General features: G+C 41.0%; 1 protein-coding gene across 3 annotated transcripts in view; it reads right to left on the bottom strand.

Annotated features, from left to right (window-relative positions):
- LOC108230528 (protein sidekick-1) overlaps positions 1-19,072 on the bottom strand; it is a 260,584-nt gene extending 241,512 nt beyond the window's left edge. For 2 of the 3 annotated variants that reach the window (XM_017406846.2, XM_017406872.2), the window contains exon 1: positions 17,416-19,071. In XM_017406846.2, the coding sequence (XP_017262335.1) occupies positions 17,416-17,590 (175 nt within the window). In that variant the 5' untranslated portion in view covers positions 17,591-19,071. Of the gene's footprint in view, positions 1-17,415 lie in introns of all 3 variants that reach the window. The other variant, XM_037974788.1, reaches the window with a different exon arrangement.
- Positions 19,073-19,406: the final 334 nt, after the last annotated feature.

Here is a 19,406-nt window from a genome sequence, read left to right as displayed (position 1 = left end):
AACAACAAAGCTGTTGTTCTTTATTTTGCCACTGAATAGCAAGGTCAAACCATGATATACTGTGGGTATATTTTAAAAAAACAGGTCCTGTCAGGCCATTTTACTTATTTAAAGTCTTTTTTAATCTAAACTTTGATAGATTTCATGTCCTTTTTAATGTGATGGGATAATTAAATGTACAAAATTCATTAAACATTGTTATTTTGCTGTCATGGGAAAACAGCACAAGATGCATGGTGTAATCTGGAGAGGGCTTTGTGAAAAATTAGCTTTTCCTTACCAGTGCTAAAGTCTCCTCTTGTGCCAAATAGCAACCACTAAATTTATTTTTCTTCTGCCTTAAATTCGACTCAGTGAGTATTTGAGTTTGAGTGTTTCATCCGGAGTTTTTTCTTCCTTTTGTTTTAACTACTGATCTCCAAAAAGCTGAAGATTGCCCTCACCTTAAAATGTTCTGCAGGTGTCAGATAGATTGTTCATTTTAAACTGAAGGGAAAATTGAACTAATGATGCTACAATCAAAGTTTTTTTCTTTGTAAGATAAATTCAAATCATTTATGATGATGTATCTGCCTACACCAAATGTTGAGTTAATATTTGCATTTTCTCATGGCACACAGACCTACCGTCAGTACATATGTAAATACTCCACAGTTTTTCTGACTATCTCACTTATTGGTACAACTTTTGTGCATGCTATTTAATAATTTGTTTATTATTATTATTATCATAATTATTATTATATTGACATATCTTAATACTCTTAAAGAACAGATACAGTTTAAACAAAATAAAAATTAAAGCTAAAGCTTTAATATACCTTTAGCTAAGTTAGCTAAAAGTATATTATTAATAATAGTCTATAAATATTGCTGAAGAGGACAAAAAAAATAGCATTTAAAATGTTATGTTGCTGCAATATTTGTGTGTTAATTCACAATGAGCATGCCTGTCCTGGTTACCATTTAAAAAAAAAGTGAACTGAGGTTACCGGCTCAAGATATCCCTGATATGTAACGCACACGCAAACGCTCAGATCTAAACGTCCCATTCAAGAGATTTATGCGATGGCAGGTTTAAAATGCAACCAGTCCGACGGAATAAAGAGTGGCACTTTCGAGTTTGATGAAGATTCTGCTGAGTCAAACACAACCACCACAAAAAGCACAGCTGAGCCACAAGATTGGGATATAACTCAGGATAACGGAGGGATGAGAACGTTTGTGCCTTTGTGTCTGTGCTTGTATGTGTGTATGCAAACTCTGCCCGAGTTCTGCACTGGATTCTATTGGAAGGTTTGTATCAACTGGCAAACAAGATAATTAATTTCTCTCTTTCGGTCAAATGCTTTCATTTTATTTTCATTTGTTTGCGTTTCTCTGCCTCTCTCTCTCCACTCCTACACTCACAAGATAAAGTGAATCCTATGAGGGACGACTTGTGACTCAATGCGTACACACATATTCATTTTTCGATAGGATAACAAAATGTCTGTGGGAATCGTGCGTGTTTCTGAGTGCTTGCCTGTGCACTTAATGAGATGAATGTGTGTCCTCCTCCTTTTCCCAATTATAGTGAGTGGAAGGGAGATATAAGTGTTATAAAGGAAAGAAAGTTGTAATGCAGGAAGGGAGAGAAGAAAAGAATGATGTGTAATGATCGGAGAGAAAGCAGAAAGAGCGAAATGATGGGGAGGGGAGGGGAGTTAGAGGAATGGTAAAGAAAATAGAGCAAGTCCATTAGCCAACCAGCTCCTCTATTCTTAGTCAGAGGAACTCAGTTCATCTGTCAGGATGAATAATGTTTGATTTTGTCAGGTCATTTCTTTAAATTTCATCTCTCCATCTACCACGGTGACTCTTACTGACAACATATTCTTTCACTTTCAGTTACTCTTTCAACTGCCTGATTTCCTACCCTTATTGCTTTAATTATAGGAGTATATCCTGTCGTCCATCTGACCGGTCACCACCGGATGACTGGATTCGACCAAGACGAAGGCTGTGCAAAACTATATACTACTTATGTATTTAAATGTACTGTTATTATTCAAATGTTAAATTTAGTGTTGTTAATTAAAGCAAATGATAAACTCAAATTCTTTGTCTTGTCAACAATCCCACCTCTCCCGAGGCCAGAAACTTAGGAGAAGCGCCGAGCTTTAAAAGTCACATTTTAACCACAGAGTTTCAACAATTAATTCCAACATCAAAAAATAATCACCACTGGCACAGTATTTTAAGCTCAAAACCAATAAATCAGGAATATTTTTCTAAAACAGCACTCTTTCACAGATGAACACTGCCAACAAATTAACAAAAGCACTTGATTTGTGCAAAAGTGGGCACATTGATAACCATTCTAGTTTCAAGTAGAACCTCATACTGTGATATGCCCTGGCTGATTAAAAGATACTGAGAATGTCTCCCTGCGTGCAGACAGATAAAAGTAAATACGCCACACAAGCCGCGAAACCGTGTTTCAGAACAAAAAAAAGAGAAAACATAAAACACACAATTTTAGAATTGAAAATAAGAGGTCCAGGAAAAATTATAATTACATACCAGAACCAGAAATACTGATTAAGTCACAATTGGGGATGGGCACTTTAAGAAAAAGTGCACTTCAAATTTATTTTTCAGTACTCAATTATTCCTCAAATATCGCCTACCCCTTACTAAAAAACACATTCGTAGAGGTTATCAGTGAACATCAAAATAAACACAGCCAAAGAGCCAGAGGTTTTTCACAGTGTGGTCTTTTGCCATGTCTTTTCTGTGAGGGGTTTGCAGCTGTATACGTACGTTGTTCACAGTGTGCCTTGAAATGGATCCGCTGTCAAAGGTTCAGTGTCAATAAAGACCTAGCTGTAGCTACGGTGGCCCGTCCTAAAGAGGTGTCTACAGTCTAAGCACTCTTTATTACTTGCTTGCTGTTATTTTCCAACACTTAAGACAACTCTGAAGACCGTTCTCCACAGCTCAGATGCTCAGTATTACATGACCTCCCAGATGATTATATGCAGGCACTCACAAACAAAAATCATGTTTAGGTAGTGGCAAATCCTCTGGTAAAAAATAAATAAACCAGTAATGTGCTCATGAAAATTCACTTTTTAATAATATATATATATTTTTTTTAATTTTACTATTGTTTATGTGTAAAAAAAGTGCAGGTAAACTCAAAAAGACAAAGTAGTTTTCCTCTTTCAAACCTATTCATGTTCATTGTTCAGCTGCATTGCTCTTTTCTTGTCTGCCATTCACTGAACAAGTGGTGGTCAGGTTAACCACATTGCCTTTATGGTGAAAAGAGCCGATCCTAACTTTGAAGTGGGCCTGTATTCTGATTTCTGAAGTAAGCGTACCGACACAAGGCCTTTATGACTACAACAAGAAGAGGCATTTTGCCTTACACAAAGAGGACAAAAAGGACTATTCAAAAATCTTATTAGATGTCTTTTTAAAAGGCATTGTTAGAAGAGTCTAAAATGATGCTAAATCAAATGAAAAAGATGCTGCGTGGGAAACAAAATTAACCAACGGCACTTCCTCTTACCTTGAATTACATAAGTGGACAACTTTTAGCAGACAGCTTAACTCACTCGTGATTAATCTACTCTCCAAACACAAAATTCAAGCATACTGAGAAGAACGTTTTCATCTTTTGAATAAATAAAGCCCCCCAAACAACATCACCCACCACCCCCCATGAAGGTCATGGTATGTAATACTTAATACTGTTTACTGTACGTGTTGCTTGTTAACAATTCACTGCACCTGGGGGACACGCCAAAGCCTATACATCATCACCCACCCAATTTTTTATCTTGTCTGACGCCCCACACCGCACCCCAACACCCCATCAAGGCTGGAAACTTAGGCCCAGTTTGCACAACGCTGTTCTTCAGTGAAACAGGGACATTTCTGTTGCACTTCGGCCATTCGATTAAACACAACACCAGAAGTTTTGGAGCCCAGGTCTTAGAGCGGAGCTTCTCGGGTACTCCCTGTTGCATTTCAAAGGAAGCTGCGACGTGTGAACTCGCACGTGCGCGCTACGGACGCAAGTAGATCAACAACAGTGACAATGGTGGAGTGGTGTTTGTGTTACTCACCATTTCCAACATGTAGCTGCAACCCAACCTCACTGTAGGTCCAAACAAAGGTATGTATATTCACTGGTGTCCATGCCAGGCCACTAAACTACAGTGGATTTAACAGGCGTACCTTTACCGTGTAAACATGGAACTTTTTCACAATCAACATTGGAAAATCTCCAATGTTTTCAGATCTGTTACGTGTAAACGTACGTGCTTCATTTTGTATGGTTAATAAGTAATTCTAATAGAAAGTGTGCTCTAATTTATTGTCCATCTTACTACAGCTGGAAAAAGGTTGAATTTGTGCCTTAACAAAATGTCACTAATGAGTTACTGATTGAGAAAGCTTGATCGTCACATTTGTGAAGCAGGTGCTGCTAAGCTCTTCTTGCTCTACAGTTACCTTGTGAAAGAGTTACCACTGAACACCGACAAATTATGAGCTTTGTGTCATCTTTACTTTTAAATTTAAAAATGTGCAGCCCTAACAATACTGCCGCTGTTAAAACGCACAAAACATGAATCACTGTACTGTTCTTGTGTGAACATTAAAGTAGCTTAAAATCACATATTTCTGAGGCAGAGTGGCTGAAACTGTTCAATCCGGTCACCAGCCCATCAATCAAGTGATTAGTTATCCGATCTGACTTCATTGTTCTGCCATCATTAATGCAAAGGACCTTTTTTTTTTAATCAGAAAGAAAGTTCTCTCTTTATGTAGCTTCAGAAATGTAATTAACAGTTAAGTATGAATGCAGAGCTACACCTGCAGGACAAATATGTAAAAAATTAAATCAGACCTCAAACAGCGCACTAACCGAGGAGGTGGTAATAAAAAAATAATTGTTTTTAGATGGAGTTATTAATATGTATTGCAATTAATAATTTAAAGGAATCGGGCTGTTCCTCACAGCTTTTAGGATAACAAGCACTGTCAAAAAACTGGACTCAAAACTAAACTGTTCATAAGCCTGGAAACTAAAACATATACAGCATCATGTTTAATTCTGCCATTATAGATGGCACCAACATGCAAGGGAGCTTTGTCCGGATGTGTGATGAACACAATGAACTCAAGTCAACTCTTTATTCTGGCCACATGCCACTGTCACATTGATTCCCACCGTCACATACAAACACACGCCTCTGTAGTTTGAGCCAAGTCTCCATACAGCTGGCTGGCTCCTCACCGGGGTATGCCCACCTCTACCTCGGATCAAAGCTAAAAACCTCTGGCCAGACTCACAAACACTCACCCACACACACTGAATATAGTACTTCCTGCCTCTTTCTGGTTGAGATCAAACACCTCTTTCCCTTTTTTTTTTTTTTTTTTTGCTCTGAGCTTATAGCACAAATCACCATACGCAGAGAAGTGAACACAAACACACACAGCTACTCGCTCCAACACCTGTGGCAGATCAAACACATAAACCTGAGAACACACACCTGCAGCAGGGCGCAGCCTTCGCAGTGAACAACTAAATCATGGTGGTCACAATGGCACACACCCACACACCTCCTGCACTTTACCCAACCCAGCGTGACCTCGGGGTTATTTCGTGACGGGTGGTGCACTATGCAAAGATCCTATTCAAATACTAGTGATGGTTCCACCACGACGAAAATATGCACAACCAAATAAAAAAAACCATCAGACATGGTGTGTTTTATACAAAAAGCACTGAGGGAAAGATCGATGGATGTTCCATCGCTTCACAGTTTTTAATTGTGGGTGCCATGGTAATTATGACTGCATGAAAGGGGTGGGGGTGGGGGGTGGGGGGGTAAAGGCAAGAAAAATTAAGCAGAAAAGAAGAAAAGACACGGTAACAGATAGAGAAGAAGCGCAGAGAAAGAGAGCGAGAGCCTGGGGGCGATATCCACCGGAAGGTTGCCAGCTTGAGTCCCAGAACAAACCCAAACATTTCAGATGAGTTGGAGAGTCACTTACTTCGCCACACTCTGAGACTGTCTGCAGGTCCTCGTCTACTCTTCTGCTGCCACTAAATGACTGGCAGCACAAGTGCAGTGTTTTAGAGGCTTTTCCCAAGTGTTAAGAGAAGAGAGAGCATGCGTGTCTCTGATCTATCTCCAGCCACCTGCTACTTTATCCACCAGTTGTTCCTGTAAATAGGAATCTGTTTTTGGATTCCCCTTTTGTACACCGCAAAGAAACCTGATATTTGTGATTTTCACACACAATATTACAAATTCCTCCACACCATATAGTGTGGCTAAATTATCCAAAACATTAACATAAGGTCCACTAATTTAGTCAACTATTAAAGCTATGCATGTTCAAATAAACTCTGAACATTTTTGTGATTAATATGTCAATATTTCTTTATTGCTATATTATTAAAGTTTTATAGTTATTACGTTTATTAAAGTTTTTTTTTTTAATCTGTTGCAGATTTACAGTAGTTATCACTTCCATCCGTACACCGGTGGCTGCCATGCTGGCCAGTTGCCTAAGAAAGATAATAACTTGCCAGTGGCCAATCTAGCAATTATTCGTCGAACTAATTCACAACATGGGCCAAAGCCATGCAGACATACACAATATATGTGATGTGCAAATCTGACAAAAGCAAGGAAAAAAAAACATTTGAATAGCATGCAGTGTTTTAGCTGTACTGATTTCATTCTTTGTTAAAACGTTTTTGTTAGAAAAGAAAAATTTGCAGGCAAAATGAGGATTATTTTGTTTAGCTTTGTCAAATGTCAAACATATAATTTAAACATGTTGCGGTCAAAACGTAGCACACCTTTAACAGAGATGCAACCATAACTGTAGCTAAAAAGGAGGTTTTAAAAAAAGAAAAAAGTGGAAAGTTCTGGAGCAGAGACCAGGAAAGTTTATTATTGTTTATTTATATATAATTATCTGGCATGCTGTCACCTGTGGTGCTTAATTTTGTCACTGTCGACATGGTGTCTGCCTAAAACAGAATGACACTGATCCCTGCAACTACACATTCCAATTACAAATCACAAGGCTTCACGCAGCACTGTTTCAGGAGTCGTGCTGCGTTGTGCTTCACTGGCAGAGTTGTGCCTCAGCTTTCAAAGGCAGCATCTTGCGCTCATTTTTGTGGTGAAGAACTTCTACCTTACCGCAGTAAAGGCACTGCAAATCTTTCGGTTTCTCATCCCTGAGCCCTATACTTAAAGAAAGAGTGTGAATGAAGTGTCTTCGTAGGTAATCCCAGGTCGTTTTTACAAGTCATCCTCTCGGTCACTGAAGAGGGATGGATATCGTCCTGTAAATAATATCTAACCACTACATGCAGCTACTGAGTGGTTCAAGATTCCTTTCATTTCGCTTCAAAACGATGCATGCACTCAACCAGCTCTACATAACTACAACTGTGGATTAAGCAGAAGACAAAAAGGAGGCGAGGCGGCATAAGGTAAATAACCGTGACTGTCACTAATTACCTACTGAACGTGAACACATATTCCTAAATTAAAGTCATTCACAATGTCGTTTGAAGTGAGAGAAAACCTTTTTTGTTTCCAAAAACAACAAAAAAGACTTACTGGCTGGTTGATACGTAAACCTAATCAATTTTATTTGCGTTTTTTTCCTATGGTGAGCAGACTTCATGAAGGTGATGCAACACACTGCAAATGGCGTCTGTTCTAATAATCAGCAGATGAAGGTACCGCACCGAGACGTGTCATGCTTGAACAAGAAATGACTAATGGCTAAACCTGGATGAAGACATGCTCCACTTTGTGTTTGTTGTCCCTTAATCATCTTGACACAGTCGGACCAGAACTCACGAGATACAGGTGAGGTCATACTAGCATCGCATTACAAAAGTGACTAAAAGTCGCTCAGTTAGAGAAAGTGCAAATGACAGCTTCTGGAAGCCTGGTCAGATAAATATGAATATTAACCCTTCTCTTGACACAAGTGTCAAATAAGAAAATAATAGCATTTACTTACACTTTCCATCACCAAGAACGTGTAAGATGCATTTCCTTTTAACTCACTAACCCAGTATTTTCTGATTTCATGACTAGATACTCCTTGAAAAATGTGAGCATTACAGAGGAAAAAATACACCAACTATGGTTTTGTTTAATGCTTTTCTGTTTTAGACAGAAAAAAAATAGTGGCAGAAATGTGTTCAAAGGGATGTCTTTATAAAAAAGCATTTTTTAATAATATATTACAATTTATACATAAAAAATATCTGACTATTGTGTAGTTCTCAATCAAACCCTGAGATGTTTCTTCTCCTGAATGCGTCCTGACATAACCCTAAAATGCACATTTTGCAACGACCTATGGAAGTATGCTCAGCCTTTAGCATTAATATGAAAGCGTTCATAATAACATAAATCTTAATAATAAGTGGACAGTTTTCCATGAAGGGAGGGGTTGAGGAATGAGTTGAAGAAAAATAAATAAATTGCTAACTAGCTATGGGCCAGAATAAGATATGGTTATGAACATGCCACAGGGTCAGATTTACTACCCCTCTGGAATATACAACAAACAACCTGCACTATTTATATATACAAAGTAGGTTTCACAAACATTTATTCCGAGTGGGATCTGTGTAATTAGTATTGCTTTGATTAGAGACTAATCCTCATGCGGCTGTCTGTGGTCCTTTTTAGAGGCATTCAGCTGCACATAACTTTGACAGATAATTGCTATCGCAGAGTTCAAAGTGCTTAATACCATTAAAACCCATAAAGTGTGCTGCATACGACAAAACTGTCAACACCGCTGTATTGCATCCCGCTATCATGATACGTCTGTTTATCAGATCTTATCATCATCTGGCTGCAGCAAATCTAAAAAGTCATGAAAACAAGACAAAAGAAAAGAATAAAGATTAAACAAACAAACAAAAAAAAAAACAGTGTGTGAAGATTTTTCTTACTTTGATTTTAAATATGCATCACCTATATTCCATCCATAATTGACAAGGTGTTCTATTACTTTTTATTTTTCCCAAACAACATTTGGCTTCTATGTTTTTCATGTGTTTTTTATAAGATGCGGTGGTAAGAAAACACCCGAAGTTGTCGGCAGTATCAGTCTTCAAGATCAAGTTCTGCAAAACCCACAAAAAAAAAAGAAAACAATTCATAAACTAAATAAAGGCTTGCTCCTGATGGCGCATGGTGCGTGCTTCTTTTTGATTATGATATCCAACATATTTACTAAAACGCCTAAAGAAAAAAAGGCATGTACAAACCACAAAATCGAAAATTGTCTGTCACTTTGACAGATTAGAACACAAGGCGATGTATTGTCGCATTAGACATTCACAGCAACACGTTTAACCAGCTGTAGGAGACCCCTGTCAAGTTTGGAGCAAGTGTGCATTAATAATTGCTTATCATGTGGACTCGTGAGCACCGTCACCGACCTCAACACTGCTGTATTGCGTCCCACTATCATGATGCTGACAGTGCACTGAGGAGCTACCGACTAATGGCCTTGAAGGATCTGTGTTTTTAAGTTGCGGTGCTTTGAGCTATTTTAGCCACAGTATTCTTCAGAGACAAACACAAATACTCTACCCTTTAGTTCCATTACTTACAGAAGTGCTGTCCCTGTGTTTTGTGCTCTGCCACGTAGAGTGTCCCGTTTCTTTCCGGATGTTAAAGGGAGTCCTTTAAAAGATGAGGGGTTTTTTTTTCTTGGAAATGATTTCAACTCTTAGCCCTTTAAGATCAACTCTGAAAGACACTTGAGGTTCAGAACACTCAAAAAAAAAAAAAAAGAGCTAAATGGGTTGAAAATACCATGAAAACCTTGACCTTCACCAAAACATTTTAAACCACCTTTCTGATAGTGCCCAAAACAATGTGAGTTTCTAGGAATCTTTCGTATGAAATAAAAATATCAGCTACGCTATCTTAACTTAAGACTAACAATGTTTGAGAACCTGAGGTTACGATTGGTTTGTCTGCATCAGTTTTCTGTTTTATCTTGCAGCTACGATGTTCCACTTTGGAAACTATAGTGTTTCACTTAGTTATCGTTATTACAAAACACTTTTTTAAACTGCAAGTCAAATGTAAGAGACAAGAATTTTGTGTTATACTGCATCTCCCTTGCACTTTTTACCTGGGTACACCAGTAGATTAATACCAACAGTCTCTGACTAACTTAGATAAAAAAAAAAAACACAGGAACTCAAAATGAAATAATTTCCATTCCACCTGTGCGGTTTACGGCAATGGATTCTTTGTCTCTTATGGGGACACGCAAAGGTATAAAAAAAGAAAAGAAAAAAAGTAAAACTGACACCAAACAAAAGAAAAGTGAAACTGCGAGAACAAGTAAAGCAGAAAAAGAGGAAGGAGGTGGAAAAGCACATTGTTTCCCACTTTGTTCCAATTTCAAAGCTCTGAAGTATTTTTCTTTTTAAGGAGAACTCCAAAAAAATGCACCCGCTCAAAGAACCTCCATTGCGACTAGGCTGAGGCACACGCTGTGTAGAGACATCACTCAAAAAAGGCATTTGGCAATAATAGGTATACCTTAGTTTTGAGGTTATGTCCCTTTAAGTGACCACATTCACAAGAACGTTGTGGCAAAGCAGGAAACATGACTCACGTGACTTCTGACTCCCCTCAATGACTCACCTAAACAGACACATCTTTTGTTTTTGTTTAGGTCAGACAGCATATTGCTGCATAAGCATCTACCTGATTTTCTTATCCTCTTTCACACACAGGTAACTATCTTCCATTTGGGGACTCTTGCATCTCCGTAGCTGCCACTTCATCTTTTGTGAGAAGAAAACATTGATAGAAGTAAAGCATCAGCCTGAAACAGATGCACATAATGCACACAAGCCAGCAAACCATACTGTATGCCGTTTTCAGCCCTGTCAAGATCCCTTTCACATCCAAAGTCTACACAGAGATAGCCAGACACTTAAACTCTGTCCCCTTCCAATGCAAACACACACACACACACACACAAGCACACACCGTCTCTCGCTCTCTGCACAAAGTGTCAGATTGCTGTGGAAATGTGGTGATTTGTTCCTCTTGACAGACAGGAAATAAGGGAGTCGACCAGGGACCTCACTTCCTTTTAGACCTGACTAACCTGACATCTATCAGGCAACTCCACCACTATCCACACCTAGACACATAAATACAGCATATCCTCGCGCCCATTCTTCAATTTCTTTCTCTACAGCAGAAGCGTGCACACACACGCCATTGAACCTGCACGCTTAGAATGCGTCAGCGTGGAATAAATGACTGCTTATAGGCAAAGCGTGTTCGGCGCTCATTTAGATGTGCAGCTGACGATTGTTTTCAAATATGACAAAGAATGCCCTTTATCGTCTGCCAGAAAGCAACCATTTCTCTCTCAAGCCGATGCAGGGACATTAGTCCATGTTTTATTACCTACAGCACTGACTATTGCAATTCTACGTTTTCTACAAGCTACGCTGAGGGAGACGTTACTTGGTTCTGTAAATTAAAACTGCAGTCATAGTTGGGCTTGCGTCAAGCCATTTTATTTTCCTCTTGGTGACGAATCTGTAGAAATTTTGGGTTCAGACGATATCAAAAACCTCCACAATTTCAAATACGCACGACTTTCTAAAAGCCTGTACAGTCTATTATTATCGACTGGACCACAGGTGTCAGCCCGACACATCCGGGCCAGGAGTGAGCTGCCAGATGCTGTGCAGACTAGTAAACCTGATCATTAGCACGCGTCTCCCTATTCCAGAGCCTTCATGCGACATGCTGCAGTCACTAAACATGGTTTTAAAACTAATCTCAAGTTTGTGCACAATTTAGTCTGTCAACTTGATTTTCATACATACAAACCTACCAACTGGGGGTTAAAAATCTGATATTAATAGGTATTAATCCATTTTTTTTATCTGGTGTGATAAAGGTAATAAAACATTAAAGACCATGAATTACACAAATTTTAAAGATTATGCATTAGGAAGCTGTCTGTTTCAGAAATGTCATTAAAATACACCGATTTATAAATAACCCACGGGCCTTTCTTTTAACAGATAAGCTGTTACCTCATAAACCCTCAGGAATCCTTTCTTTATTATGATCCTTGTCATGGGAATAGATTTTGTTAACGCTTGACAAGCAGGAAATATTGATATCTTATAAGCAAACTTAAGACCTGACTTGTAATATCTGTCTATTCGTTATATTTTATGCATTTTTTGGTATCGATTCTAACTTCATTCTGTCTAATTTATTTATTTATCTACGCTGTTTAGTCTGTTTTATAGGCTGAAACATCTGTTTATTTCAGTCTAAGTTCACCTGTTATTAGAAACCTATTGATCTAATGTGACCAAAACCGGGCAACGGTCTGTGCTGAAATGAAAATTACAGCTGTTGACAGAAATGTACAGGCCATAATTACCTTTACCAGTACTGCTTGAGCATAACTTGATCATCAATAACTGATGGGGAACTAAAAACGTGAGATTTAATTAATTAATTACTGTCAATTGCGTGCTTTGATACGTGATGTTTGTCAAATTCTTACAATAGTAAAATCAAAAAGAGCCAAATTAAACATTGTGCCATCTTCTGCTGGTCAAAAAAAGCTTACTTATCACTAATAATTCACATTAATCGGACAGACGGATGGACAAGTCAATGGATGGATGGATGGATGGATGGATGGATGGAGGCCATCACTTGTCACTGAATTCTTTATTCATAAAAGAAACTGGTAAAACTTATTACTAATGTAAAATAAGTTTATGAGTTTGTATTTGACATCATTATTGCACAAATTCAAGAACCACAGACTAATATTTCTTTTTTGGCTCATTAGCATTAAAGGAAGAACAGTTGGAGCATTTGTAAATTACTGTAAATACATTACAAAATTGATTAATTGGACCTATTTTTATCTCAGTTGTTTCTTTGATTGTTTTGGATTTTTTATTTATTTTTATTTTTATTATTTTTTGGGAGGGCGGTGTTCCTTTAAAATAGAAATAACATGTAAGATGCAATAAATACTACAGAACATTTTCACCCTTCTCACCTTGTTTACATCTTTCAGTGAATCGCAGGCGGATGCCGCCGCCGCCGCCGCCGCCGCCACCCTCCCTCACGGGTTGCCAATTGGTGATGATCACTGCTTTATGAGCTGGCTGTTTGGCGTTAGTTGGCTTTCTTAACAAACAGTTCTGGGAGTGCAATAATTTCACTGTGCTTCGTGTGTGTGCCTCGACCAAAAAGAGCGAACGTTCAGCAACAGCTCTGAGAAAGCTGCAGGGAGCAGGGAGGTGAAAGGCACGCCCACTGTGCCTGCAGGGAGTAGAAGCAGTGCTGCATTCACACATAATTCCCCGCTGTGGCACAACAATGTAAATCATTGGAAATACAGCACCCTTGTTCTGAAAGCGTGTTAGATGCAAGTACACAGATGGCCATATAGTACAAAACTATATTACATAAGGGGCATTGGGAGACTGATGGTGTTCAATACGCTGGGGATAAAAGGGAAATAACTTATAGGCAGCATATTTGGTTAGTTTTTGCTGTAAAGAATGAAAAGAGTGTTTCTGACTGATGTCAAAAGGTTTGCTTCATAACATTGGTGTCAACTGACTAAACCTTCAGAAGATTTCTTTCTGTATGTTGACACAAATTAATTTAAAAAACAATTCAACTGACGCATGTATTTTTATTAGTTTTCATTATATGTTGTGGCAGGTCAGAGCAGCCAAAACTGGAAAAGAAATGAAATGGACATTATTTGAGTAAACAGGAAGTCTCTGCGTCTGCCATTTTAAATGTTTACTTGAGACAAAGGTGAAGCTAAAATAACTTGTAATTTATGGCATGAGCAGACTGGCTTGCTGCTCCCACCCCAGAAGACGATACCACAGCATGTGTTGTGCTTCGTAACACAGATCCAACTAATTGAAGATAATTAATTAAATCACAGCGAGCGTGATGACTGATTTCTTCTCTTTAATAGTCAGACAGCTGTTCTGTAACAAGCGATCCAGGTTTAGTTTAAAATACATCAAAATGCACAGACTGCACACAAAAGGTAACAGAGTGTCCCACAACGGTTCTGTAAACAAAACGGCTTTGGTACGAGCTGGTAGAGCTGTTCTGCAAATATTGTATTCTTTATAAGATACAAGTGCAGGTTTCCAGAGAATTCAAGACCTACAGATGTACTGACACGAGAGTCACAAAAGTTTCATCCATTAAAATGTCAGAAAGGTGGAAGCCATTAAAAAGTTGTGCCGTGTGGACAATGATGATCAGTTAGATGAGGCTTCTGATTCACCCTCCTCTGCATTACAGCACCGTTAAGCTAATTTCCACATCCGCTTTAACTGTTTGACACTGATGGGAAACAAGGACCTGTGTGTGTGAGCGTGGCAGCGCGTCTGTGTGCATGTGTAAAAGTGCATGCCAGTCGGTTTGATTTGGGTTTGGTCATCAGGCGCAGAAACCTTCGCAGCTCATAGACCACCATTCGGATGTCCTATCTGTGACCTCGATTCACTTAGGCATGCCCAGTGGCCCAATCAGCACCAAATTCTGAGCTGAGCTGAGCCAATGGCATGTGTCACATCGTACCTAATCGCACACACTGATAGATCAACAAAGTGGGTCAGCATTTCTCTGAAAGTCTCCTTCAGGGCTGATTTAGGAAAAGGGTAACTTCCAAAATCATAGAAAGAAACTCAATTTTGGTCAGAGCCGTAATTTTCTAAAATAGTTTAACAGCTGGGCTGCTCCAGACACATTTGTATGCGGTTACCTTCGGCAAGGTTAGCAATAATGACAACTAGCAATATTTTTTCATTAAACTTTGGCTACAGACCTTTTTCACTAAAGCAAATGGGAAAAATTCATTCTTCATTTATTATTCACTTAATAACCAAACAAAGATTGCTCTGAACTTCTCCTGACTTTAGTCATTTGTATGTTTGTTTGTTTTTTTAACTTACTTAAAGTACTACGTGGCATTTAAAATCAAAAGCTAGCGTTCAACACCACCAACATGCACTGCAGTCAAACAAAAACTAAACTGCACTCCAAAAAAATCTATAATATTTCTCAAGTTTTTCCATCTCCCATGTGCAATATTGAAGATAGTGATGCATTGTGGACATTGCCTCTCAGTGATGTAAAATGAGTGACACTCTGAAACACACTCGCTCTGTGACCCATCCTAGACTTCACTCAGAATATAAAGTCTCGAACGAGGCGCAGTCTGAATCTTTGCTGGAAATGTGAATAAGTCAAACAGCTGTGGAGCAGAACCCCTGCTCAGTAACAGGGAGTAAGAAGTAGGGGGGTGAGAGGAGGGGTAAGTTATGAATAAAGAACGGAGGGTGGAGGAGAGGTGAGTGAGTAGATGAGAGTTAGATGAAGGAGGGGGGAGGAGGAAGAGGAGGAGGAGGAGGAGGGAAAGACACCAAAACGCTGCCATCACTTCACTCTAAAATGAAAGATCGATGAGCTTATTTAAATGTGCTCCCCGAGACGAGAGTTGGCTCAAATAAACCTTTGCATTTATGAGGAGGGGTGTGGGCACCAATTGATTGAGAGAAAAAGGAGCGACGGAGCGAAGGAGGCAGCGGGGCAGAGGGGAGAGGAAGGACGAGAGGGACACGAGGAGGCAGGGAAAAGATCAGGGGGATCAGCCGAGCCTCATGAATTTCATCCTTTCCGTCCTAAAACGAAACGTCCTAATAAATGCTAGATGGAGGGGTCAGAACCTGGAAAATCTACGGTCTTCGATTGGTCGCTTGGCACGGCCTATTAAATCAATAGTCCAGGCCCCTCCTCACAGCCTCCTTCCACTCAGGCCAGCCTTGTCCCGAATCTGTTTCACTAATTTCCAATTCTAACCCTCCTAACCCATTCAGCCAAGACAGCTGGGAGGCGCTGGGGGATTTGAGGGTGGGAAAGTGGGGGGTGTGGTGATTTGGGTGCTGGTGGTGAGACCTTGACATTAATGGGAGGACTGAAGAAGCTGACTCTGCAACCACAAGAGGGAAGACACGGGGGAGGAAGGGGGTTGGGGGGGGGGACAAAGTGGGTGACAAGTGGGAAAAAGAAGGAAGGGGAGAGCAACTTTTGACACACAGAGGTGTTGTCATACCATCATCATCGATTGAACTGCAGGCACAGCTTTCTGAGTGACAAGCACAATGCACCAGATTCCCCTTCAACCTCTTCACATTTTTTTCATCTCACCGCCTTTCCCTTTCTCCCCCCTCTCCACCTCCTTTATCCCCCCACCGCACCACCCACCGCCACACTTTCTCACACTCCCTATTACTCCTCTCGCCGTACTCTCTATTTCACGCACGCAGGCTCCTAAACAGGGCACATATTCTCCATGCCTTCCAAAACAGCACACACAGACCCCCACACACACACTTTTCATTCACACATACATGCACAGACATTCCTGAGACCCCCCACCCCTCCTCTTCCTCCTCCACACGACCCCAAAGTCTCAGCTTCACGTTCTGCCCACCACACCATCTGTGACCCACAGGAAAAAAAAAAAAGTGCATGTCAACACCCAGTCTGACCTTTTCTGTGCTTTTGTTTTGCCACCCTGACACGCTCCCACGAGGTACACGCGCACACATAAAGAAACCTTTCATGCATCAAAACACAAACACTGTTTTCTCTCTATACAGCAGCGTCAAGGAAAGGGAGCACACGAATGGATGCAGCGTGGCACTACACTTCCAGCCTGGGTCGGAAATCAATATCTCATCATATCTGACTTCTCCTTTCTTGTCATATTCAACAGTTACCTCAGACAACAACCCCCCCACCCCAACACTGCAACCACAAGCATCACATACCAACACCGACACCTGCCATGCAGCGTGAAAGGCGTCACCAGTGTGAGAGGACAAATTACATTAATAGGTTGTGTCTGGCTGCAAGTGTTTAGGTGTTTGTGCATGTGTGTGCATTTGTGCCAAATCGGGCTGCTGTTAAGCAGGTCACAGACTGAGAGTGGGATTACAAAAGAATAGAAACTGTAACACTCAGGCCTCCTCAACACACTCCCCTCCCCCTTATACACCCTCATTACCTTAATCCCACAATCTAAGCACTGTAGTAATAATTAATACACAAAGCGTGGTATGGCAACTATCCCCCCAGAACAATCACCACTGCTCCAGATCAGTAATGAGTCTGTCAGTAACACTTTTTTTTTGCATTGCACTGAACATGTATGCATGTGAACAAGCATGTTTTCACACTGTGCATCAGCTGACATTTGGAGCCAGGTCTGCTGGGAGCACGGCTCTTACCTTGACTGTGCAACATGTGGCAGCTGCTGCAGAGGAGAAGGAGCAGCAGATACAGAGGCAGACACCGACCCGTCCCGGTCCTGCTGGTCCCGACTCCCCTCGTCGTCCGCCGGCTCCACGCCGCCGATCCCTCCGGTGCCTCTATCGATCCCCCGAGGCTGCTTCCCGGCTTCATCCCGTAGCGAGAAGGCTGGGGGATTATAGTCCAAAACAAAAACAAAAAACTGCAGTCTGCAAACTCCCTGCGCCCTGTGCAGGAATGAGTAGAAATCAGACCGGAGGAGGAGAGGGGAAGCTCCTTTTTTTTTTTTTTTTTTGGTCACTGAAAGGAGGCTCGGAGCTCCAGGAGTTCACCGGCGCCTCAGCGAGCTTCAACCCCGGCTCCGACGTCCAAAACTCGGCAGGCAGAATACTTTCTCTCAGTCGCGTGCCTTTAAGGTGTTACTGCAGAAAAAAAATTAAATAAGATAATCTCTCACTGCGATTAGTCCGTGGGTGCTCGAGACCCGTGATGCCTCATTGTCATTCGGACTAAAAAATTAATACATCTGAGTGTGTGTATCGGCTTATTGTCCGCCGTATCAGCCTCAAATCCGCGCCTGTTTTGACGTCTTCACCGGGGGATTTGTCCCGCGGATCATTTAGCTGTTTGGACAGCGATGGTATTAACAGAGGAGCGATAAAACATGGAAACTATCCAGCTATCCTCTTCCCCCCCCACCTCTACTCCTCCGTATGAGGGCATGCTCCACAAAAAAATCAATCCACTAATTGATTTTTGCAAACAACCCCCTTGATTTGATGCGCAAACTAATTGGAAAGGGCGCTCCCGAGTATCCAGCCGCAAGCCTTCCTCTGACAGATTCTGTAGTTTAACTTTAACCCCCAAGTGATGAAAAAAAAAAACAAAAATAAAAAATAGTTCCACTCTTCCAGAGAAAGAGGATCGATGAGCGGGGAGGAGGGGGGGGGGGCTCCTTCCTCTGATACCGGTTAAGCTAACTTCTCGCGCCGCGATGCGAAGAAAAAACAACAACAACAAAAAAAACACAACAGGTTAACTAAAACGTGACAGCTTTCATAGTCGAAACCGACCGTTTTGAGCTGCTCCTGGCTTCGTGTGGCACCTAAAAAGAAAGGGGAAAAAGAAAAGTAGCGGGTCTGAAGAGGGGGAAACAGCCGTTAGACACTCTCTCTGCTGCGGCTGCGACGCGAGCCCGTCTGTGTTTCCTCCACTCGGTCCTCCACGGAAACTCTTCGCAAACGCGGTTGTTTTTTTTTTGTTTGTTTGTTTGTTTCTGTTTGTTTTCTTTATCGCTGTCCGTTCGTTACTCGCGGGAGTTTCCCCTTCCCCTTCCCCCCCGGCGAGCCAAGTTTTAGCCGGTTTCCCTCCGTGTCGGCACCCCCGTTGGAGCCCGTGGGGAGCCGTGTGTGAGGCGATGCGTCTCCCTCCGCTGAACACCTGCCAGCCTCCTCTCCTCGGCACTGACTCGGGTGTGGGGTGGGGAGAGAGAGAGAGAGTGAGCTCTTATTCGACTAGTAGGTCTTTCGTGAAAGCAAGCCAGCAACATTAATCGGTTTTAAAGTCACTTTTTTAGACCGCTACCACCGGTAAAGTGAGCGGTTCACTGGTTACCTCGGTATGCTCCAAACTCGAAAACTAAACTTCCATTCACTATCATCCGTCGCTGCGGATTGGTCGAGCCGAGTGCTCTGGTCGCTCCTATTGGACAATCCGAACCAGGGGCGGGACCTAACCCCTGCATATAGACTTGTAGTGGACGGCGCCCCCACACCCCTAAATTCCCAGAGAATGAATTGTGTGTGCGTGCACGCGCGCGTAACCTTCTATTAGAAATTATTTTTGCAAAAATGTATATAGGCAACTTTTAATATTAGACATGAAACTTATGTCCTATAGTAGTAGAACAATGAGTAAAAATATAAACTTTAAACTCTCCCTGCCTGCACAAGAATATTTTTATTACAGT

Source organism: Kryptolebias marmoratus, linkage group LG3 (genome assembly GCF_001649575.2).
Source record: "Kryptolebias marmoratus isolate JLee-2015 linkage group LG3, ASM164957v2, whole genome shotgun sequence".
In the NCBI taxonomy this organism is placed as follows: domain Eukaryota; kingdom Metazoa; phylum Chordata; class Actinopteri; order Cyprinodontiformes; family Rivulidae; genus Kryptolebias; species Kryptolebias marmoratus.
This window is presented reverse-complemented; position numbering and strand designations above follow the sequence as displayed.